Source organism: Meles meles, chromosome 21 (assembly GCF_922984935.1).
Source record: "Meles meles chromosome 21, mMelMel3.1 paternal haplotype, whole genome shotgun sequence".
In the NCBI taxonomy this organism is placed as follows: domain Eukaryota; kingdom Metazoa; phylum Chordata; class Mammalia; order Carnivora; family Mustelidae; genus Meles; species Meles meles.
Window position 1 is genome coordinate 40,385,921 of NC_060086.1, and position 23,313 is coordinate 40,409,233.

Genomic DNA, 23,313 nt, shown 5'->3' on the forward strand with positions numbered 1-23,313 from the left:
ATAGCTGAAGGCGGTGATGGGTACATGGGGGCTTTTATACTACTCTTCCTCTGTGCATGTGTGAGAAGTTCCATACCGAAGAGCAAAACAAATCTGCTGGGAAAATAAATAGGTCATTTAAAAAAACATTTAAGAAATCAAACTGATTCTCAAAAGACCTGAAGGCTACAACCCAATTCTGACAAACAAGATATATTTAAAAAAAAAAAAAATCCCATAAATACAGGTCTCCATCCATCCAGTTAAAGAAACTATCCAGAATCTCACTGTTCAGAAGAGATGAGCAGTCAGGGTCTTTTCTCGTCTGCCCTTACACTAACCAGAGTGAGATTCCATTGGAAAAGAAAAATGTCCAGCACCAAATTCCAGGGCTGGAACAGCCAGGGACTGCTCACGTTTACACGTAACATGTATAACCTTGGCGTGAAAAGCTTCATTGTTTATTATTAGCCATAATTCATATTAGCCTTGGATGCACACTGTTCTCTCTAGCATAAATCAGGAGAATGGTTCTAGAAAGAATTCTATCCTTTCCTGCCAGAGGCAAAACCAGCACACCCTGTGACTGCTTTGGACTAACTGCCATGATCTTGGGATAGCCAGAGCCTTTCTAGTCTTGCTTCCACCCTTCAGAAGCCCCTTTTGCACAGGATGTGCCATGACTGTATCCGCAGACCGAGTCTGAGGCTGCGCGGGTGTACCTTGTCTGTGGGTTGAAGGCCTTTCACCTTCCCTCGTATGTTCTTCACCAGCTCCGGGTAGAAGAACTCTGGACAGCGCTTGTGATCCGGCTCGAAGAGGGTGAGTGTAATCCGAACAGCCGCTGCAGCCGGCTCAGAGTCCTGATGCTGTTCTGTTCCCCCAACCTCTTCTTTCCGGGATTTCTTCAAAAATGCAGGATTCAGAGAACCTGGGAGAGAGGTGAACTGGACCCTGTGGGGCTCCGACATGGCTACCAACAAGTCTTAGCGGGTGTCACTGCATGGCTTCTGTTAACATTAAAAGAAGGGCCAGGTCAAACCAAGATGATAAAAATGGTGATTTTTCCTATTCAGCTACTCAGATTCAAGCTTAAAAGAATTTCTTTGTCAAGAAGAATCCTTTGTTAAGTTGATCTTTATTACCACTCACTGCTTCTTTCTTCTCCAATACTATTCATCTTAAATATACCATTTTTAAATGTAAACGTATATCACCCCAAATCCTATCATTGAGAGATAGTGTTCAGCATACTTCTAGTCTTTTTTTCTATGCCTAGTCAATAGTTCTTTGATGTTAGAGAATCCATTCTGATAGGGCCTTAAAGAATCCTCAAAACTGCAAACACCACTAGAGAGTAGTATTTTTCATTTATCTGACACTTTTTTTTCTGGCTGAGAATAATCTCTTTCTTAAGATCTCTATATTTTCATCACCAGCACTGCACTTACATTTAGGGCCTATCTTTACAATGAGAAAGTTTTCAGCAGATCACAGAAGGTACTGCCTCTTCTGGATAAGTAAAAAACCAGTGTCTCAAGAGGACTGTGTCTCGGCTCATTTCCTAACACACCAGCCTCTCTTCACCCAAAACTTGGCCTCAGCAAAATGAAAAATTATCACATGCCAAAGACCTTCAAAGTTGCTTGGAAATGGTCAAAATAGATAGTAAAGCTCAGAATACTAAGGGTTTACAGAATATAAATATCCAAACACACACACACACACACACACACACAGTTTTTGTGTGGTGCTTCAGGTATAATCTTATGTCCTGCTTTTTAAAACACACTCTAGTGTGAACTTTCTACAATGCCATTAAATAAAAATATTTATTGCAGCCTTGTTTATACAAGAAAAATGATTTTAAAAAACCACCTCAATATCCAGCATTAAGGAAATGGTTGAAAAAAAAAAATCACAGCTTTTTGTGAGACAAGATGGGACTGGGAGGGAAACAAACCATAAGAGGCTCTTAATCTCACAAAACAAACTGAGGGGTGCCAGAAGGGGGTGGGGGCAGGGAGAGACTGGCTGGGTGATGGACATTGGGGAGGGTATGTGCTACGGTGAGTGCTGTGAAATGTGTAAGCCTGATGACTCACAGACCTGTACCACTGGGGCAAATAATACATTATATGTTAATAAAAATAATTTTTAAAAATCATAGCTTTTTACAATTGATTCTTATAAATCTATAAATTTTGATATATACAATGCCTGTCATACCACTTACAACTACATTTTTCTGCTTTGTTACTGTTTAATTTAAAGTGAGGTATAAAGGAAATTTTAACTTAGTTTTCACACTGTACTCTAACTTGGCTTCTTCCCAGCATCAATCCCTAACCTTTCTTTTCCCTGCTGACTTGGCTTTTGTTATATAGTAATGCATTAGACATCTTAAGATCTGTTACTAAAATGCAACCTGTTAATCTAGTATATGTAGACATTGTTTAACCCAAACTATACTGTTTAGAAAAATTTCTATGGTATATTTTAATATCTTTAATCAAAAATTCATCCTTATTATTCTTTTAAAAATAGTTATTCCAGCCTGTTTATTATTTCAGGTCAACTTTAGAATTATTTTGACAAATTCCAAAAAAAACCTCACTGTATTTTGACAGTAATGAATGATTAGTAGTAACTAATTCAAGAAGATTTACACATATCACATATATCCACATGTAAGAATGTTTACTATATATGTAATGTTCATTTTTTTCCACTATGACCAAAAATTCTGATTGCTAAGATCAGGGAGTAAAATATCTAAAAATGAAGAGTTAGAATAATCCTAAGTAGGCAGCAGAGTGATTAGCAGCAAAACAGATTAGTAGTGCAAAAAACCATCATGCAGGGCGCCTGGGTGGCTCAGTGGGTTAAGCCGCTGCCTTCGGCTCAGGTCATGATCTCAGGGTCCTGGGATCGAGTCCCATATCGGGCTCTCTGCTCGGCAGCGAGCCTGCTTCCCTCTCTCTCTCTCTGCCTGCCTCTCTGTCTACTTGTGATCTCTCTCTGTCAAATAAATAAATAAAATATTAAAAAAAAAAAAAAAACCATCATGCACTAAAATGTTGAGGGGAAATTCCCCTAAAAAAACCTTTCAAGGGGGGCGCCTGGGTGGCTCAGTGGTTTAAGCCGCTGCCTTCGGCTCAGGTCATGATCTCAAGGTCCTGGGATCGAGTCCCGCATCGGGCTCTCTGCTCGGCAGGGAGCCTGCTTCCCTCTCACTCTCTCTGCCTGCCTCTCTGCCTACTTGTGATCTCTCTCTCTCTCTCTCTCTCTCTCTGTCAAATAAACAAATAAATATCTTTTAAAAAAACAAAAAACAAAACCTTTCAAGGGCCCCAGGACATTGCCCTGGGTTGTGAAAATAATCACAGCTGAAAGCTGATGCTTAAAGGTCCCCCACTGACACAAGCAGGCAAGGTCTCACTATAAGAAGAGAACATGCAAGTTAACAAATGAAATATAGGACGTTCACCCTGGAAGGGGCAACCAGGTTCCTGTCCTTGTCCAGGCAGCAATTTTTTTTTTAAAGATTTCATTTATTTATAACAGAGAACAAGCACAGGGGAGCTGTAGAGGGAGAAGCAGGCTCCCCGTTGAGCAAGGAGCCCAATATGGGGAAATGGGGCTCAATCCCAGGATGCCTGGGATCATGACCTGAGCCCAAGGCAGACACTTTAACGACTGAGCCACCCAGACGCCCGCAAGCAGTAATTTTTAAAAAGTACCCTTAGCATGGTCCTAATGTTAGACATTGCAAGTTCATTCACCTGGATGGTAAAACTGCTTCTCTCAGTTGTATGACTTTACAAATAAGGCCAGAGAATAAAGTAAATCAAACCTATAACATATTAACACTTAGTAATTAGATTTTGGATTAAATTTTATAATCACCATAATTGCTTGCTACTTGTTACGAAGTTATTTGAAACATTTAAGAAAATCAGACATAATAATGATTGACTTATTAGACTTACAATTTGAAATGGTTAATAGAAGTATCAAAGTGTTCATTTAAACCTAATTCTACATCTAACGGAAGAAAAGACATTACAAGAGTTATGTCTTTGGAAAGAGTTTACCATTAGGCTTATAAATTCACCATTTCAGAAGTCTGAAGTATTTCAGAGAACAAGCATATAAAACTTTAAATGTAGGGGTGCCTGAGTGGCTCAGTTGGTTAAGCATTGGGCTCTTTTATCTTAGCTCAGGTCTTGATCTCAGAGCCAGGAGTTCAAGCCTGGCTTTGGGTTCCATGCTGGGGCATGGACCTACTAAAAAAACAAAAACTTTAAATGGAGTTTAAAACTTTTAAGGGTAGTTAACATTTGCAAAAAAGTTCATTGTTTAGTGGAACGTAATCTTTTTTTAAACTGGTACCTTAACTGAAGCTTTGTCAGGGGTCAAATATTTTTATTTTTATATAACTACTCTTAGATTTATAAGTAAAGTAAGATGGTGATGGGGGCACCTGGGTGACTCAGCTGGCTGGGTGTAGGACTCTTGGTTTGGGCTCAGGTCATGATCTCAGGTTGTGAGATCAAGCCCCATATCCCGCTCAGCATGGAGTCTGCTTGGGATTCTTTCCCCTCCCTCCTTTTTCTCCCTCCACCTCTTTTTTTTCTCCCTCCACCTCTCCCCCTTCCCTTTTCCTCTCTCAAAATAAATAAAAATCTTTAAAAGAAAAAAGATTTGGGAGTGAAACTTAAAAGGCTTAAGAAAAACTAAATACTTAAATACTCAATTTTAACAAACTGAACATCACTCTAAATAAAAGCACAGTACTGTACACACAAAAACATCACTCCCAAAAAACCTCATCCAAGAAACACTAGCCTTCTTTTGCATCTTCGTTTATTCCCAGGAATTACACTTTTTTTTTCATCATACATCCTCTTTTTTTTTTTTGGACAGAGGTAGGGAGAGAGGGAACACAAGCCAGGAGAGTGGGAGAGGGAGAAGCAGGCTTCCTAAGAGGCAGCGAATGGGACTCTGGGCTTGATCCCAGGAACCTGGGACCACGTCCTGAGCCGAAGGCAGACGCTTAATGACTGAGCCACACAGGTGCCCCAAATGTTGTATTTTCAAATAGTGAAACAGAAAAACTTAATTTTGTATGATGACTTTGTAATTAGTCTCTTTACTTAACTCATTTAATGGCTTTTCCTTCCCCCCTCCACAATAGGCTGCCCTGTCATTTCTGGAAATGAAAATTTTTTCTTCTTTCTGAAATGTCTCTATTTTTGTTTCATGTCTTATTGCATTGGCTAGAACTTCCAGAATAACATTAAACATATATTCTTTGCCATGTTCTGACTCTCATGGGAATGCCTCTAGGTCCAATGTGATGTTGATTTAAAATTCATATATTTTAATCAAACCATTAAAATATCCTTCAATTGTTCAAAAAATTAAAGAGTTTTAAAATTAAGAACGTGTTGAATTTTATGAAATCATTTCCAATCTTAAATGTGTTTTCAATAACTGGTTTGCCCTTAAGACAATAGAAAACAGTAAATGACAGCTCCTGAAACTAACTGCCGGTACTTTAGGGAAACTGAACTCCAAGAAAAACCAAGCTTCGGACAAGCCAACTCACTAAACAAACAAAACACTCTTACAACCAAAGTCTCTCTAGAACAAAAACACCTACGGGAGATGCGTGAGAATCCGCCACCTTTCCAAGCAAGAGGGCGACTCAAGAAAAACTCTAAGTAGACACGTAAACTATGTGGAGTCTGCAAGAGGGATTGGGACGTTTTCAAAAACTGTTATTTTCCACCCGGGTGCTTGGGCTCTGTGCTGAACTGCTGTGAACAGTTCCCCATTCAACGACTTGGTTTTCACGTACTGAAACTACGCGAGCATCTGCCTTCCTGTTGTGACAACAGCCAGCTCCCAACTTCTCTAAAAGTGTCAAACTACAACGAGATGTACGTTAGAGCCCGGTCCCGACAAAGACACGCACCTTTGTCCCCGGCGCGACGCAGGCTACGGCCCCGAGGGCCGCACTCGTCCCCCCGCGGCCGTCCTCATGCCGGCCCGGGCGCCCGGGCTGCGGCGCCGCTAGCGGCCAGCCCCCGAGCCATGCCTCCCGGCGGGCGGCCAACCCGCGCCGCGGCCCATGGCCGGGTCCCCACGCGCCCGGGGGAGCCTCGTCGGCCGTGCCGCCGCCCCGGCCCCGGAGGAAGCGGAGAGACGCCGGCTCCACGTCGGTCGAGCAGCTCGGGACCTCTGGCGGGCTGCAACTGGCGCCCCGGGAGAACTTGAGGCGGCGAACGCGGGGCTCCGAGCCGCTCCCCGGACGCCGACCGTTAGAAAGCGCGCACCGAAGGACCCGTCCGCCCCCCGGGCGAGGCCACGCAGAACCCGCCGGGCGCGGGCCCCGGGCGCGGGCGGAGGCAGGCTTCCAGGCCGCGCCGAGGTCCGTCAGGGCAGCTCCCGGTGTGGCGACACGGCCGGCCCCCGCGCGGGACTAACGGCCGCAACGGAAGCATCGACGGGAGGGGGCTGGAGGCCAGAGCCCAGGGGCGGGGCGGGCCGCAGGGCCGGCTCCGTCGCGCACTCGAACGGCCGCACAGTCGCCGCCACCTCCGCCGCCTCGGACCGCGGGCGCTTCGTTGTCACGAGCCGGAGGGAGGGGGAAGGAGCCGGGAGACTCCGGGGTCCGGCGCGCCGAGACCGCGGCGCCCGGGTCACGTGCCACCCGGCCGGCCAATGAACTCCTGCGGGCGCGGTGACGTCAGGGAAGCGGCGTGGCCGATGACAGCCGGCCCTCGTCACGTGGCCGGGCGCACTCCAATGGGCGGCGCCGGGTCGACCTGATGTTCCCGGCGGCCCGTGCGTCGGCGGTGGTTGGGTGGTAAGATGGCGGCTGTGAGTCTGCGGCTCGGCGATTTGGTGTGGTGAGTCCGGGCGGCCAGGGCTAAGCGATGTGCGCCGGGGAACTCCCCCACCGGGCGCGGGGTTCGCGGACAGCCCCGGAGCTGCCTTTCTATGCGCTCCCGGCTGCGGAGAGAGGGACCGGCGCTGGGATCTACGCCGGGCGGAAGGGGCAGCCCGGCCCCGGGGGACTGAGGCCGAGAGTGGCCGCGGCGGGCTGGGCTCTGAACCCCAGGGCCGCCTAGGGGAGGGCTTCGCTCCGCACCCTGCACGCCGGCGGCCGCCGTGAAGGGAGTCTCTGGCGCCGCACAGCTCCCGCGGACGCCGGGTCCTTGGGGTCTTGCTGAAGCTCCTCAGAAAGCGGGAGAGTCGGGGAGCCAGCGGGGCCATCTCGCCTGGGCAAGCCCGTCAAAACTCGCGTTGAAATGGAAACGACCTGTTTCCCCCATACTTGGCTGGGGGTGTCGAAACCGGACTGCTGGCGCTGCCCCGTGAAGAAATGGAAGGGGGACTTCTCCTTTACAGCTCAAGGCTTGGCAGTGACCAGTGCCTTCTTGGGTGCCTCTTGTGGTCTGCTTCTGTGTCCCAGACAACCGCCCGAACCAAGACTGACCGTCGCCGCTTCCCTGGAGCGACGTAGTTCACTTTTCGACCCAGAGGAAGGTTTCCATTAGCATTTGTCAAAGCCGGGCTCGTGAATTAAACCAGACTTTGTAAGGGGAAGTCTGTGTTTACAGAGCAAACTACCCTCCAGCCCCCGTCACGGGGAGGTTCTGTACAAGTGACTCTTGATTGGTTTTGTTGTTCTGTATTCCCTGTCACCAAAAGAATGCACATACTTTATGCACTTCTGTATTTCATTTCTGAGGAGTTTGAGCCTCTTGGGCCCAGCTGTGGAAGCCAAATTAAGACCCCCTGTTTGCCAGTTTTTGTTTTGGCACTTGAGGGTGCAGGTGGAGAGTTAGGAAAATAAATCTGACGTTGAGTGGGTTGAAGGAGATGGACTGGCTTTTCCAGGGCAAATGCTGACTGTGTGTTTTCTCTAGGGGGAAACTCGGCCGGTATCCTCCTTGGCCAGGAAAGGTGAGTGTCTTGCTACTATTGGAAGATATGTGAAGTGGGTTTGAGAAGGTGGAGAATGTAAGATTCATTCCCCTCAGTTTCTGGCGTTTAGTTAAACTGGACCTATTTAAACAAGAGGGGTGCCTGGGTGGCCCAGTTGTTAGGCGTCTGCCTTCAGCTCGGGTCATGATCCCTGGATCCTGGGATTGAGCCCCGCATCAGTCTCCCTGCTCACCGGAAAGCCTGCTTCTCCCTCTCCCACTGCCCCTGCTTGTGTTCCCTCTCTTGCTGTCTCTCTTTCTGTCAAATAAATGAATAAAACTTTCCAAAAAATAAATAAGTAACTCAAGAGTTTTTCCTCTCTCTACTGTTTGTTTAGAAAAGTCAATATAATATAAACAAGGTCATGTAATCTGCAGTAAATGCTTATCTCTTGAATCAGAGGTGGTTTTGGTGAAGTTTTTTAATCCTGGAAATCAATTCTAATTTGAATTTAGCTTTACACTTAAATGTAACAAAAGGAGAAGAAAATAAATTCCCCAGGAAGAGAGGAGTCTAAATGTAGGTTAGTGAAAAGTCAAAGTATTTTTGTCCCAACTAAGTTTAAATCTTCTTTCCATGTTACCATATGTGCTGCTCCAGTGCATCTTTGCAGAAGTTGGCATTCCAGATTTTGCATGAGGCGATCCGTCATAGCTTTCCAAATGTTCTCTTTTTATATTCTTGCAAGGAGCCCAGGAAATGTCTTTAGACTGTTTCTTTGCAATATGGCATTTTCATTGCCTCAGTTGTTCTCATTGTCATTATTACCTGCCTCAACTCTCCTTGCACAGTTCTTTTTTTAATTGAAGCATAATTAACAAAACATTATAGTAGTTTTTGGGTGGACAACATAGTATTTCAGTAATTCTATACATTATCTATTGCTTACCATGGTAAACATAGATACCACCTAACATTTTTACTTTACTGATGTATTTTTAGAACTGTTCTCTGCATTTCTTCAGTGATGACAGGGTCACGTGGTTGGGGGGGTTGATGTTGATCTTAGTTTTTAACTGCTTTTAAAACAGTGCCAATTCCAGCAGAAAGGATATTCTACCTACTGAACAGTGCTACATGGAAGATGTAGGGAACTTACAGAATATTTGCACATTTCCACACATCTCAGTAAAAGAGTGCCAGACTTAGACATGTATTTCCTGGGTTCTTTTTAAACATATTCCTTTTGTTTCCTTTTTTTTTTTTTTTTTTACCAACTTAGAAGTGTGGAAAAACCTTTTCTCCCCCTTTTACTCCCCAGATTGTTAATCCACCCAAAGACTTGAAGAAACCACGTGGAAAGAAATGCTTCTTTGTGAAGTTTTTTGGAACAGAAGATCAGTGAGTAGTGTTCATCAGGAGTTTCGCTTTCCCTTTCTTTGGGCGTTGTCCTAGATCTGAGCTGCTTGTGAGAATATTCTAGGGACCCTAGGTCATTTTTACTGTAGTCTGTCAGAGTGGCTTATTGTTTTGGCTTTATACGTAAATAAAAGGTGCTGTTCTTAGCTCCTAGAAATTGTCTTGGGGTCTATAACAATTTCAGTCGAGTGAAAAATAGAATCCACTATCTTCTGAGTATGATAATCACAGTAAAATTATCTCTGACGTCTCTTTATCGACTCCCACAGGTAGTTCTTCTTATAAGGGCTATGTTTGTTTCTCTTTTAATGGCTGTTTATTTATTTATTGTGCTTTATGAATGAGGTTTACAGTGAAATCAGGACCATTCATTTGAGATTCTTTGATAGGTCATTTGGTCACAGTGAAGAAAAGAATGTGTATTTACCTGAGTTTCTGGTGATTTGTTCAGCTTTCTTGTTATTACCTGTATTTGATTACCTGGGTGTAGCTAGATGGTTTAAGTAGTTGCATTTCTACTTACCACTTTTAGAGAAAAATGTAGTTTTGGTTTTGAAAATGTCGGTGAGTTTTCTGAGGAATCTAATAGCCGTGGTTAAAATATATGTTCCTAGAAAGCGATAATACAATATTCTGTAGCAAGATCTATTATCAACAGTGTTCTTCACTCATTCAGGAGTGTATATACCGGAGTGCTCAGCCTGGGTTAGAGGGTTTTTTGTTTTGTTTTGTTCTTTAAAGATTTTATTTATTGTTTGTTTGTTTTTTTTTTTTGACAGAGAGCCTGCACAAGCGAGCATAAACAGGGAGAGGGAGAGGGAGAAACAGGCTCCCCACTGAGCAGGGAGCCTGACGTGGGGCTCCATCCCAGAACCCTGAGATCATGACCTGAGCTGAAGGAGATGCTTAATGGACTGAGCTACTGAGGCACCCCTTGGGTTAGAGTTTATTTTGTTTTATTTTATTTTTAAAAGATTTTATTTATTTGACAGAGAGAGATCACAAATAGGCAGAGAGGCAGGCGGGGATAGGGTGGGAAGTAGGCGCCCTGCTGAGCAGAGAACCCGACTTGGGACTTGATCCCAGGATCCTGAGGTCATGACCTGAGCCGAAGGCAGAGGCTTAACCCACTGAGCCACCCAGGCGCCCCTGCGTTAGAGTTTAAATGGAGTGTTTATCTTCACCGTGTAGATACACCAATATACCCAGTTCTCTGTCACAGAACAATTTACTGCCTTTTGATGACAGTATTCAAGGGAGTCACTGGCCCAGAGCTTTGAGAGCCAGAGACACTCTGGAAGTCAGAATGTTCTAGTAATGCCATTGACTTTATAAGAAACATTGCCCCAGTGTATAAAACAAGTGCTAATTGTACAGCCACACCAAATTATTGACACCAAAAGGAACTTCTAGAGAAAAGCAAATGTAGGCCCTGCCTTTTAGGAATTCAGGTGACAAGACATAAATATTACACATGGGAATAAGTGCAGAGTGAGTGATACAGGTGACTATTAAAGGGTTCTAGAATAAGAGATCGCAGAGAAGAGGCAGATCAAAGAAGGGTGATGGAAGAGATGGAGTTAGAATTTACCTCTAGAGGACAGATAGAATTTGACTAGGCGGGAAGAAGGGCAGTGCGGGCAGTGTGAATGCTATGAGCACCTGGGCGTTAAGTTGGATGCATGGTCAGAAAGAGCCCCCCCACCCCCCCACCCAGGGTGAAAAACTGCTCCAGAATAATAGGCAATGTGGTTGACCCAGCTTGGTTAGCTAAGTGGAGATGTACAAGTCTAAAACAAAGGTGGAAACTCATGGGAAATGGGGGCTTGGTCAGATTACAGGAAGCCTGAAAGCCATTGTGATCTTACAATTTAAAAAGCTGCAGGTCAGAATAGTGAACGGATGCATATGTGTTAAAAAAAAAAAATACTATAGGTGAGACGGAAAAATGGAGTTGAGTGCATTTTAGCACTTTACCAGGCACACAAGTGAAGCCAACGAAAGGGATGCACTTAACTGAGAAATAACCTAGTGGTGTTCGTAGTCGTGGTGCTGATGTGATTTCTAACTAAAGTTCTTTGAGGGGATTCATAAGCAGGTGGATTCTGGGTAGCTGTTAGATAACATTTTTTTGTGGCTAGGCGGTTGACAATGAAAGGAAACAAGGGGTGAGGATCTCCAGGCACTTCTCTGAAGGAAGAAGGGTCCTTCGTGATCAGTGATCAGCAGACATTGTTTACTATCTTTAAATTATCTGAAGGTGAAGTGTCCAGGGAGTTACTTGGAGGAAAGAGCTCTGGATTTGATGCTGGCCTCCGTGCATTCAGATGCCATCGCACCTGCCCTACAATTTGGGCAAGTTGTTTTCACTTTTCTAACCCTTGTGTCCTTGCCCACAATGTGGGATGATGCTCTCTACCTCGTAGTTATGCAGAAGTAGTGCCATTTGTAGCGTGTTGTGGTATACGACGGGTTCAGTGAACTTCAGTGACATATAAATACAGTACAAGAGAGAATAAGTTGATAAGAAGCAGGTGGCTTTAAGTAAGGGAAACTTGAGAGGTAGAGAAAGGATTTGTGCTTGAAAAAGAAAGACATTTGAGAGTTGGAAATTCCTAAGGACTTCAGCAAGGTCTGGTTTGTGGGATTTTTTGTTTTTGTTTTTGTTTTTAAGACTTTATTTATTTGAGGGGCGCCTGGGTGGTTCAGTGGGTTAAGCCACTGCCTTCGGCTCAGGTCATGATCTCAGGGTCCTGGGATCAAGCCCCACATCGGGCTCTGTGCTCAGCAGGGAGCCTGCTTCCCCTTTTTTCTCTGCCTACTTGTGATCATTCTCTCTCTCTGGCAAATAGATAAAATAAAAATCTTAAAAAAAAAGAAATTTATCTGAGAGAGAGAGAGATAGGGACAGAAAGCCCAAGCGGAGAGGAGAGGGAGAAGCACGCTCCCCACTGAGTGGGAAGCTGGACTCGGGGCTCAATCCCAAGACCCTGCGATCATGACGTGAGCCGAAGGCAGAGGCTTAACTGACTGAGCCACCCAGGCGCCCCCACATCTCTTGTGACTGAAAAGGCTTCAAACACCAAAGAGTAAATTGTTCTACCTTTTTCTTTTTTTTTTTAATTGTTACATCTTTATGTTAAAACTGTGCCGTGCCTTGCCAGGAGTGCTATGTGCCGTTGAGTCCATGCTCCCAAAGAGATCTGATGGTACTAGATAACACCAGAAAAGGGAACCAAGTTGGATCAAAGAGTAGGATTCTTTAATGTGAAAAAGAGCACAATCAGAATTGACGAAATGATGAATGACCCCAAGGAGGTAAACATTGACCTGTTCATAAATCATCAGACGTTTCGATAGCAGCACTGTGAGCAGAACAGATGCTGTGGTGACTATGTTCAGGGCGTGCATAAGAAGTACTGTAGGAAACGGACATTTGAGAAGTGCTTTACACAGGAAGTACGAGTGGGTTTTTAGAGATAGAGAACTCCTTTGTGAAGGGCAGGGCCATAGGTGGTTCCAGAAGAAACTGGGCTCTACCTCACCTTTGATGTTTGATGTCAGGGAGAGGGGTATATGCTCTTCACACCGGATAGGGCCTGACCCCATGGGGCTGCTCCTGAATTCCTGAACAATATAGGATTCAGTCAGACATGTATCTTTTCAAAACTCTACACTCTGTATGGGGAAAAATATTTATAGATATGAGTTTTTTAACATTAGCAAGGATCTTTATGAAAGAGTGTGAAGAGTAGCTCCTTAAGATAACAATTTCAGTGACTCAGTCGGTTAAGGCCAGATCATGATCCCAGGTTCCTGGGCTCGAGCTCCATGGCAGGCTCCCTGCTTGGCACAGAGCCTGCTCCCCCTTTCCCCGGCTTGTACTGTGTGTGTGTGTGTCTAATAAGTAAATAAAATCTTTTTTTTTAAAAAAAGATAAATACTTCAGTCTTCTAGAAAACTAGTTTTTCTCTCCCCCTTCCTCTGTCAAAACATCTGACAAATTGTGTTGATGTCCTATTAGGAAGAGAGAGGATCAGACCTTCCTAACCAGCCACCCCTGGAAGGGGAAGGACTTAGTCAGATGGCTGGATTCAGCTCTCCAAGCCTGGATGGCCAGTAGAGGGGTTACTTATGGTCATTTTCTATTTCACAGAGGTACAGAGGGAAAAATAACTTTAGCATAACTTTGACAGCTCTACCAGGTGACCACACTCACAGGTGAAGTCTCAGGCACGTGAGAGCCCATCTTGGACAGGGATTTGCCCATCAGAATAGAAACAGCCTGGAGTTTGAGATTTTCAGTAGTGGCCATGGATGGCAGAATGCAGGAAGCTCATACAGTCTGTGGGTGTTCAAAAATGCCCAGAAACAAACAGTTCAAGAGAAGACTACTGGCAAAAGAGGATAGATCCCAAGTGACCACCTGAGAGTTTGTGGAGCATCTTCACACCGGACCCTACAACAGTCCTTTAGGGAAAGAGGTAGCATATTTGTTCTGGTTTTCACTTTTTAACAGATTAGCACACTGAGAGGCAGGAGATTTATGGAGTTCAGTGATAGAATTTCCAGGATCCCAACCTAAGAAACTTTTTACATCAAGAAAAATAAAAGGTATGACTCTTGGAGAAGAACCTGCGGCTTGTAATTACAAGCAGATTGGAGCCATCTGAGCATCCCTCTTTTCACCAGGGAGCTGATGGTCCCACTTTGCCTACATCCCACATTGTGCATAGTTGGAGAACAGAGCCAAATGGATGGCGAGTGCGCTGCTGTTTGTACTGAGCCAGTGGTGTCCTCTGCCAGGACTGGACCATACCTGTCCTAGAGAGCACTGAGTAGGTTTTCCTGTCCAGCACCAGCATCAATCCTACAGGTGACTCCCGTCATGGCTGAGACAGTGGACTCCAGGAACAGGTGTCACGCACCAGCATTAAAGAATCCGGCACAAAGGAAGTGGCTGGCCATATTGGCATAGACAGCACAGCTTGGAAGCCTTACCCAGCATTCGGGAATGTTTTCAAGTTTTGGAAACAGAATCTTCTTAATCTATCCTATCTGCAAGTCTTTGTTGATGTCTATATGATAATCAGTGCTTGAAACTAATTGACAAACTCTTATTTTCTTTGTGGCTTTTTGTTGTTTTTTGTTTGTATTTTGATTTGTGGGTTTTGGGGTGTCTTGATTTCTGAATAGCTTAGACTTGGACCTGTAACAGCTTAGTAATCCTCAGTCTCCTTAAGTGGTTTTGAAGCAGGGCAAGTATACAAATCATTTGCTTAGTACTACTCACAAAATATAGATGGAGAAGCAGCCCGTGTCTTCTGTCCCCATCCTTGTTCTCACCTTTGGACTATGCTGACACGTGTGTGTTCTCCCTCCCACCCCCACCCAGGTTTTTGTGTCATGCAAAGTCTGAGTCACATACGTGAGAGTTTTGGAGATTATTCGTAGACCCACGTTTAATTTGTAGACCATATGTTTAATACGATGTATACATGATATGATTTTAACTTAAGGGAAAAGCAGGTTGGGACTATGGAAGTTTTTAAAAACGTGAGGTGTTTGAATTCATTTTGAGCAGAGCGTGTAATGTGAGAGGGCTTATAGTAGAAACGAGAAGAATTTACAGGAGGTGTATCAGAATACCAGGGTAAGTTTGCTGCTCCCGGCTGTGTTACAGGCGCAGTTACTGCAACCAGCCAGTAGCTACCCACCTGAAGAAGTCCTGGGGGCAGCCCCCTGGGCAGAGCAGCCCATGTTCTACAGCAGAAGCCTTTATTGTTGATTTGTTGTTTCTTAAAGATAATACATGTTTATGCCCCACCCCCACCCCACCCCCCGCCTGCCCGCCCAAATCCAGCTATAAACTGTGAAACACTTCCATTCATCCCTGACCCTCAGCCGCCCAGTTATCAGCCCTTGGGCATCCAAATTCTAATGGCATGTCCCTCCAAAGACACTATGCAAAATCAAAAAGTTACATCCTCCTTTTTCCTTGTTTTTACACGAGTGATAGCATACTGTATACACGGTTCTGCATTTTGATTTCTTCCACTTAGCCAGACATCTTAAGGGACCTTCCTTAAGCGTTCTTCGTGATGACCTCACTGATTACCACTACAGTGGGATTTACTTCCTTGTACATGAAAGCAAAGGTTCGTACTTTACACACCACTTGACTAAGCTTGATTTTTCTGACGCCCAGCCCCATAGCAAATTAGGCAGAAAAGGTCCAGCACCATCTAGGCATCAGGAGGATGATAAGAAGGAAATCATAAGTCACAGCTCATATCACAGAAAGAAACAGAAGTCACCTAAAAAAGATAAATAAACAGGGGCGCCCGGGTGGCTCAGTTAAGCATCCCGACTCTTGATCGTGGCTCAGGTCTCAATCTCAGGGTCATAATAAAACAGAAACAGAAATGTACAGACAACAGCAACAACCAGAAAAGACCAGCAAAGCCTTATAACAACGTTCCAGCGTTCCAGCCCTCTAAACTTGCCTGGAAGTTGCATGCCAGGCCCAGGTGACAGACATCAGTGTACTAGAGAATGTGCATTATTGAAACTCTGGCTGAAAAACATACTCTTTGAGCAGACAGTTCTACAATACAGACTTCAGAGAAAAAACTCAATTTCAATTTGGCTTGCTTTCAAGAGGTAATCCTCCTAGAGCCCTGCTGGGCTGGCTTTTTGCTTACAGTTTTTCTGATGGGGCACATGGCTTCAACAATCTTAACCAGATTAATCTTTCTTGCATTTATCCTCTTGATATGTACACTGTCCATTCTTTTAGCAAACCATCTTCACTTTTCAAAAAATGGTCGGAGAGGAAAAATTTCATTTGAGTATTCAAATGCCAGTCTTGGGATGAATGGAATTTTGACGGTACCATTCTTGCGGCAGAAATCAGTAATCCACTTAAAATGCTTCAGTGGAAAAACGTGCATGGATTATTGGTGCTTCCTCCATGGATGCCCCTACCTCTCCACTTCCCCTGAATCAGAGGTTCATGTGGGGAGAGGGAGGCAGAGGTTAGAATGCCTGGAGTGTATTGCCCCATCTTGGGTGGATCTATAGACTCCCACCCCCATTGATCTTACACCAAAACTTGTGTGGGTCCCAGCTTCTAACCTGCTGCTCAGAGAACAAAGAGGCAAGTCCAGAGCACGTGGCTTTGTAAGCTTCATCTCTAGTACTTTTGTCGTCTCAGTAGGACAGCTTAACCTGCTTTTCACAGTGTGTCTGGCTTTGCATCTGCTCCGGTGGTCTGTCCTTAGAAACACTAAATGGGGAGCGCCTGGGTGGCTCAGTGGTTTAAGCCGCTGCCTTCGGCTCAGGTCATGATCTCAGGGTCCTGGGATCGAGTCCCGCATCGGGCTCTCTGCTCCACGGGGAGCCTGCTTCCCTCTCATTCTCTCTCTGCCTGCCTCTCTGCCTACTTGTGATCTCTCTCTGTCAAATAAATAAATAAAATCTTAAAAAAAAAAAAAAAAAGAAACACTAAATGGGAAGAGAAGCAGGATGGTCCCACTCAGTGGTGTACCTGCCGGGCAATGTAAGGTCAAGACAGAATTCCATTTTTCCTCCCGGTAGAATAGACCAATTGTATCTATCATGTCAAGTTTCAGACTTTAAGATGGGTTAGTTACTGGAAGGTACCTGCTTACCTCACCTGGTTGGAGCTTTATGCAGTGAGACCGAATCTGAGTCCTCGTTCATCGTTCTGTTCTCTGTGGTTTTGTTTCGCCGTAGGGAACCTGCTTAGTCCTGGTTTGCTGTCACGTTTGCAGGCTGATAGTCCCACGGCTATTGTGTTTGTACAAATCCGTCACAATTATTCGTGTAACACTCAAAGCATAGGTGGCCATTGGTGGCTTGGTCGCACTATTTTTACGTAAAGATTAGCACTTTTTTTTTTTTTTTAATAGGCTCCATGCCCAGTGTGGGGCTTGAACTTACTGCCTTGAAATCAAGACCTGAGTTGAGATCAAGAGTTGGGCACTTAACTGAATGAGTAACCCAGGCGCCCCACATTTTTACTATTATTGGTGAATATTCTCCAGCTTTGTCTAAAGGACAGGACCCTAAGTTAGTTAGGTCCCTAACCTGACTCCTTTTTTTCAGAAGGTTATGCTCTGAAACCTGAGTATTGCACAGTAAAAATGTACATAAGTTAACTGTTACCCCACCAAGCCTATAAAATCCTCTCCTTTGTACTGGTATACTAAATGTCCTTTAGGAAAATCACAGGAAGCCAGCTGGGGCAGATTTGTTCAGGTTAGTATGGTAAGCCAGATATTTCAGAAGTGACAACTGGGGCGCCTGGGTGGCTCCGGGTTAAAGCCTCTGCCTTTGGCTCAGGTCATGGTTTCAGGGTCCTGGGATCGAGCCCTGCATCGGGTTCTCTGCTCAGCAGGGAGCCTGCTTCCTCCTCTCTCTCTGCCTGCCTCTCTGCCTACTTGTGATCTCTCTCTCTGTCAGATAAATAAATAAAATCTTAAAAAGTGACAACTGATGGCGTGTCTACTTGTGTGTGTTACACATTAATGGTAGGAATTAAAATTTAAAACCTCATAAAGGTATGTTCTACCTTTAATCACAAGCAGAATCTTGTTTCTAAAGACCTCCTGTTACAACTGCTGCCCTAATTCCAAATCGTGTCACGTTTTGTGTGGTTTAGTAGCCAAGGACGGGATCATTTATGAACAAATATCTGTAAGAGCAGCAGATTTCAGATGCTGCATTTCTTGAGCCATGGGAGCATCCCTGATTCCCAGTTGATTGACAGGTTGTCATTCGGGTTTGGGCATTGACTGGGCAGTGATGTTTCTGTGGTTGATAATGCTTCCTGCTGCCCAGGGTCCATGAGGGGCTCCTGTGATGAGAATGGAAGAGCATCTCCAGGCTTCCTCTGCCTGGAACAAGTGGCAAGTGATGTGTGGTTTAGTGTGGAAGGCTGGTGAACAGGAGTGGACAGAAAGAGCATGCAGCTTGTTCTGGTTTTGGTAGTGGTGGTGGTTGTGCTTGACTTGTTTCAGGAAAACACCCCAAGAGTTTGGGGTGGTTGGTAACATGTCTTGAAAACACAGCAGGCGTGTTTCGAAGTCCAGTGAAACCAGACATATATTTGCATTCTGTTGCGATGAGGTGTTTAATAATTTCGGGCCTGGGCACCCTTTCTATGTGTGTTTTCTGCTAGTGCCTGGATCAAAGTGGAACAGCTAAAGCCATACCATGCACACAAGGAGGAAATGATAAAGATTAACAAGGGGAAACGATTCCAGCAGGCTGTGGATGCTGTTGAAGAGTTCCTCCGGAGAGCCAAAGGGAAAGACCAGGTGAGAGACTGATCCTTGCTTTATTCCAACATCTGACTGGTTATTTTGGTGTAGTAACTAACAGATTAAATACGGCCCAAACCAAACCCTATTCTTACGAAATGCCAATGGAAAGAATACTACTTCAAATCTAGGGTATCCGCATTTTGCCTCTCAGCTTGAAACTCCATGAACGCAGCAAACTTTTCTGAAATGCATTGCTGTTCTTAGGAAAGTCTCTTGGACTCAGGAGAAGTATCTCAGCTTTTGAGTACCACACAGGCATTTCTCCCTTTTACATCGTAGAGATTAGGAGTATAGCTTCTTGGGTATATCCACTGCCTGGGTGTAAATCCCACTTCTTAGCTTTGGGACTATAGGCAAGTGATTTGACCTGATCTGCTTCCCCAAACATCAGTGGGAGTGATAGCAGAACCTCTTTCGTAGGGTTGTCGTGTGGATAGCACACGTAAAACGCTTCTCCTAGGGTGTGGCTTGTGTGAATGGCGGTGACGGCAGCAGTGGCTGCTGTGGTGGCTATCATTGTTATTGTTAAACTTTCAGACGTCGTCCCACAATTCTGCTGATGACAAGAATCGGCGTAATTCCAGTGAGGAGAGAAGTAGGCCAAACTCAGGTGATGAGAAGCGGAAGCTTAGCCTGTCTGAAGGGAAGGTGAAGAAGAACATGGGAGAAGGAAAGAAGAGGGTGTCTTCAGGCTCATCAGAGAGAGGCTCCAAGTCCCCTCTGAAAAGGGCCCAAGAGCAGAGTCCCCGGAAACGGGGTCGGCCCCCAAAGGATGAGAAGGTTTGTTTTACCTCTGTAGCTTCTGGGATTAGTGACTTCCTTGTGTATATGAAAGAGCTGAGCCCTACAGTGTGCCTCGGCTCACTGAGTGGACATAGAAACCTGTGCTAAGCACTGCCCTCAAGACTCCTGCAGACCAGGGGAGGGACACAGCCTGGGTGCACAGGCGTGAAATAGGAACACAAGGCTGTAAAGGATCTTGCATTCAGCTAGATGGTCATGGCCGGAGAATAGTCTGCCTGAGCCAGCATGTGAGGGCTGGCACTGGAAGGGGCTTGAAAAGAAAGAGGGGAAAAGCATTCCAGAGACAGAGGGCCCAGCCTACGTGGGGCTTGATGTTGGCGTGGATGTTCTCATTATAGGTAGAGGACAAGGAGGAGAGCAGAGAACTAAAAGTGAGTAGTCACTGGGTTGTAGAGGGCCTCAAGGTCTACTACTAAAGCAGTGTTTACGGTCACAGAGTCAACAGGGGGCCACGAGTGTGTTGAAGCTGGGGGGCAGGGTGGTGGTGTGCTCGAAGCCGTGTGTTAGCATTGGTGGAGGGCAGAGAAGACAGGCTAAAGCCAGTCAGAAAGCTAAACCTAGGTTTACGCTTATATAAGGAGCTATCCTGATAGCAAATACTAAATGGAACTGCCTGAGAGACACTTTAGAGGAAGGGCTCATAAGATTTAGCAACTGGCTCCAGAGGAAAGGGGGAGGGAGATGATTTCAGGTTTTTGTTTGGGAAATGGTAACACCATTCTTAAGAGCAAGAGTCTGGAGTAGAATTGGCATACGGAGCAGAAGGACTGGTACTGTTTTCATTGTGATGAATTTGAGGTGATGCCAGTGCCTAATGCCAGACCACTAGGGAGCCTTGAACTAACGTCAGGATGGAATGTAGATGTGGGAGGCAGACAGGTAGAAAGTATGTTGGAGAACACATACAAAGTATATCTGAGGCCCAGTAGCCTTTTACTTTCAGAGAAAGTAAGGAGGAAGCAGTCAAAGGTAGGAGTCTGCTTTGCAGGGATAACACCCATAGATCAGAGTTGGAAGGGTTTGAAAGAGCATCACAGTGAAATAAAGTGGAAATAACGTACCTTTCACCTTCCTGAAAAGATATGGGCCAAGTCTTAAAAGCCAAGGGAAGAGAATTTGAGATGGAGGGGATAGTCTGTCAAAACACAGGGAAGGATTGTTACAGCACTATCAAGGGGATGGGAGCCAGATGGCTGGCAGAAACAGTTGGGTGATAAGGCCGTGATGAAACACTAGACCGCATCAGATCATGGCCTGCAAATTCAGACACCAGTGAGACCAGACAGGTCGCTGCAGCAAGCGGAGAGGCTTGCTGAGGGTCCACAGCCCTGACCTGCCTCCACGCTGAGAGCATTAGGGGTGACAGCAGCTGGCGCTCTGGGGAGATCATGCTCTGTCCGTGGGGTTCCAGCCAACTTGTGCCAGGTTGTCTGGTTTTTCCTCAAGAGAAGCTAAAAATACAGAGTTTTATGTGAAACACTTCAGTTTTAAATGTTACATGCTAATTCAAAATTTTAAAGTACTTTTAGGTCCAAGGAACATCTCTGGGCCCGATTGAGCCTGTGGGCTGCCACTGAGTGACCACTATGTTAGAGAAGATCCTTCTCACTGTCAGATGACCCGAGACTGAGAGTAGACAGAGTGACTAGCGGTCGGGACAGCCCTGGCTGACACTGAGCACAGGGAACTGCCAGCCAGAGGTGGAGAAGATGGAGAAAACGGCTAGCCGCGGTGCAGAAAGAACTCCTCAGGGGTGTGATCAGATTGGGTCCAGTTGAACTGATTTCCTGGGGATCCAGAGGCATCTGAGCTGTCAGGTTTTATACTGTTCTCCAAATTCCTATTTTCTGCCTTCTGAAGCCGTGGATCTCACCAACTCCGTGCTGGCCCCGCAGAGAAACGACATCTTTTTGGAAAAAGGGAGGTGTCCAGGAGAGGTGAGGAGGAGGTCTGAGTCGGAACTGTGACTCCATAATTTTGTGCAACCGTGTGACCTTGGCCAGCTACCTTTGCCTTGGTTTCGTTTCCTCATCTGATTGTTGGGAATAGTAGTGATACCTGTCTCTCTTGTTTGTTGTGATAATTAAACGAGTAATGAGCAAAGCACCAAGAACACTGAGCCGTGAACTACGCATCTGATGAATGGCTTTACACGTGTCAGTGTCTGGCAGTAGCCCGTCGTGCAGCGAGAGCGTAGTGGTTTTAGTGTAACCCGAGGCCACCACCGGGCTCTCTGCAGGGACTCTTCTCACGGGCTCCCAGAGAAAAGCAGTTTGCCCTTGAGCCTGAATTATTAATTAGGGGGTAGTAATATTTCTGCTGCTGTTCTTGGAGTGAGGTCCTCAGCCGAGACGTCTACTTGCTGTTTACCCTTAGCACAGCCCTTTGTGCAGTCTCCTTGCTTGGCCCGGCCTCTAGTGAGGGATTTGTCAGCTGGAGAGGAAGGAGCGTGGCTAGTGGTGCAGGGCAGGCACAGCCATTTCGGTTCAGACAGTTGGTTTTAGTTAAGCACCTTCAGAGATGTAGGGAATCTGGGCTTGGAATTTTGGTGCATCTTCTGATCTCTGCTAAAGAGAGTGTGTGTTGCTACAGTAATTGTCAATTGGTTTTCAGGCTTCTTTCTGAAACAGCAGTAGCCTAGGCTGATACCTGGGCAAAGCCCCAGATGATTGCCACTTGGAGCCGTAATCCCCTGTCCCCGGAGGATCAGTGGGAAAGGCTAACCTTTTGACGGAGAGGTGTCAGTTCCGTGCAAACAGGGAAAGGCTGGGTTCGTGCCTCGACTCCGGTGTGAGAGGTGTGCTTTCATCCTCTCTCAGGGGCTCTTGTCTCCAAGTCCTGGGCTGGAAAGGAGAACTGCAGCTCTAGTCGGCACGCCACACCCTGGCAGCCTGCAGCCGCTGGGGCTCTGGCTCTCCCCAGGTCCCGGAGTGCTGCAGACGCTGATGGTTTGGGAGCTGAGGCCTTCTGCTGCTGCCAGATGGAAGGCCAGTGCTCTCCACCCCACTCTCCTTCGGTCCTGAGACCCGAAGCAGGTCACTAGAGCTGTGTTGTCCCTAGCCACAGGGGACAGATACAGAATATGTCCATCGTGGCAGGACGTTCTGTGGGGCAGTACTGCATTAGACCCCCTTTTCCCCCAGAGATCTTGATTCAGCACCTGTGGATGGAGCTGCTCTGCCAGAAGCCAGATGTCTAGTGATTCAGCCGCATGATACTTCGACAAGGCCCCTCCCTCGTTCACTTCTTCAGTAGATAATGAAACATCTCGTCAGTGCCGGGCATGGCTCCCACCATGGGATATAGCGTGAACAAAATTGGCAAAGGTCTTGCTTTCATAGAACTCACTGATAATAACATGAGTATCACGTTCTAATGGGGGAAGATACAGAGGGGTCAGGGAGAGCACCCCGATAAGGTGACATTTCCGTGGAGACCTCAAGTGAGCATGTGAGCCAAGTAGATAACTGTTGGAAAAGCGTTCTCAGTAGTGCGAAGGCACTGAGGCAGGCGTATGCCTGGTGTGCTTGGCTGGAGGGCCAAGGGGGTGCTAGTGAGTTGGAGAGTGGTGAGGGGGAAGAAAATTTAATAGGACATGAATTCGGAGGGTAGGATGGAGTGAGGGTTGTAGAACTTGTAGTGCCCCATAGGCCATGATACTCTAGCCTTTAGCCTGACTATGAGACAGGAAGCCAGTTGCAGGCAGAGAAGTGGTAGCTGCTGTGTACAGTCTAGACTGCAGTGTTCCAGAACAGAAGCGGGGGGATCCCTTTTGCTACAGCCCAAGTGACAGGTGATGGCAGCCTAGCTTGAATGTTAG

General features: G+C 45.9%; 2 protein-coding genes across 8 annotated transcripts in view; one reads left to right on the forward strand and one right to left on the reverse strand.

Moving 5' to 3' along the window:
• Positions 1-6,100, reverse strand: part of UBN1 (ubinuclein 1) — a 39,668-nt gene extending 33,568 nt beyond the window's left edge. For all 4 annotated transcript variants that reach the window (XM_045994112.1, XM_045994111.1, XM_045994110.1 and 1 more), the window contains exons 1-2: positions 5,963-6,100; positions 702-989 (exon numbers count right to left, since the gene is read on the reverse strand). In XM_045994112.1, coding sequence (XP_045850068.1) covers positions 702-950 — 249 coding nt within the window. In that variant the 5' untranslated portion in view covers positions 951-989; positions 5,963-6,100. The remainder of the gene's footprint in view (positions 1-701; positions 990-5,962) is intronic.
• A 699-nt stretch (positions 6,101-6,799) lies between these two features.
• The window catches only part of GLYR1 (glyoxylate reductase 1 homolog), a 33,393-nt gene continuing 16,879 nt past the window's right edge, over positions 6,800-23,313 (forward strand). For 2 of the 4 annotated variants that reach the window (XM_045994089.1, XM_045994091.1), the window contains exons 1-4: positions 6,811-6,899; positions 7,923-7,959; positions 9,242-9,321; positions 18,545-18,683. In XM_045994089.1, coding sequence (XP_045850045.1) covers positions 6,862-6,899; positions 7,923-7,959; positions 9,242-9,321; positions 18,545-18,683 — 294 coding nt within the window. In that variant the 5' untranslated portion in view covers positions 6,811-6,861. Of the gene's footprint in view, positions 6,900-7,922; positions 7,960-9,241; positions 9,322-18,544; positions 18,684-19,226; positions 19,470-23,313 lie in introns of all 4 variants that reach the window. The other 2 variants (XM_045994087.1, XM_045994088.1) reach the window with 2 other exon arrangements.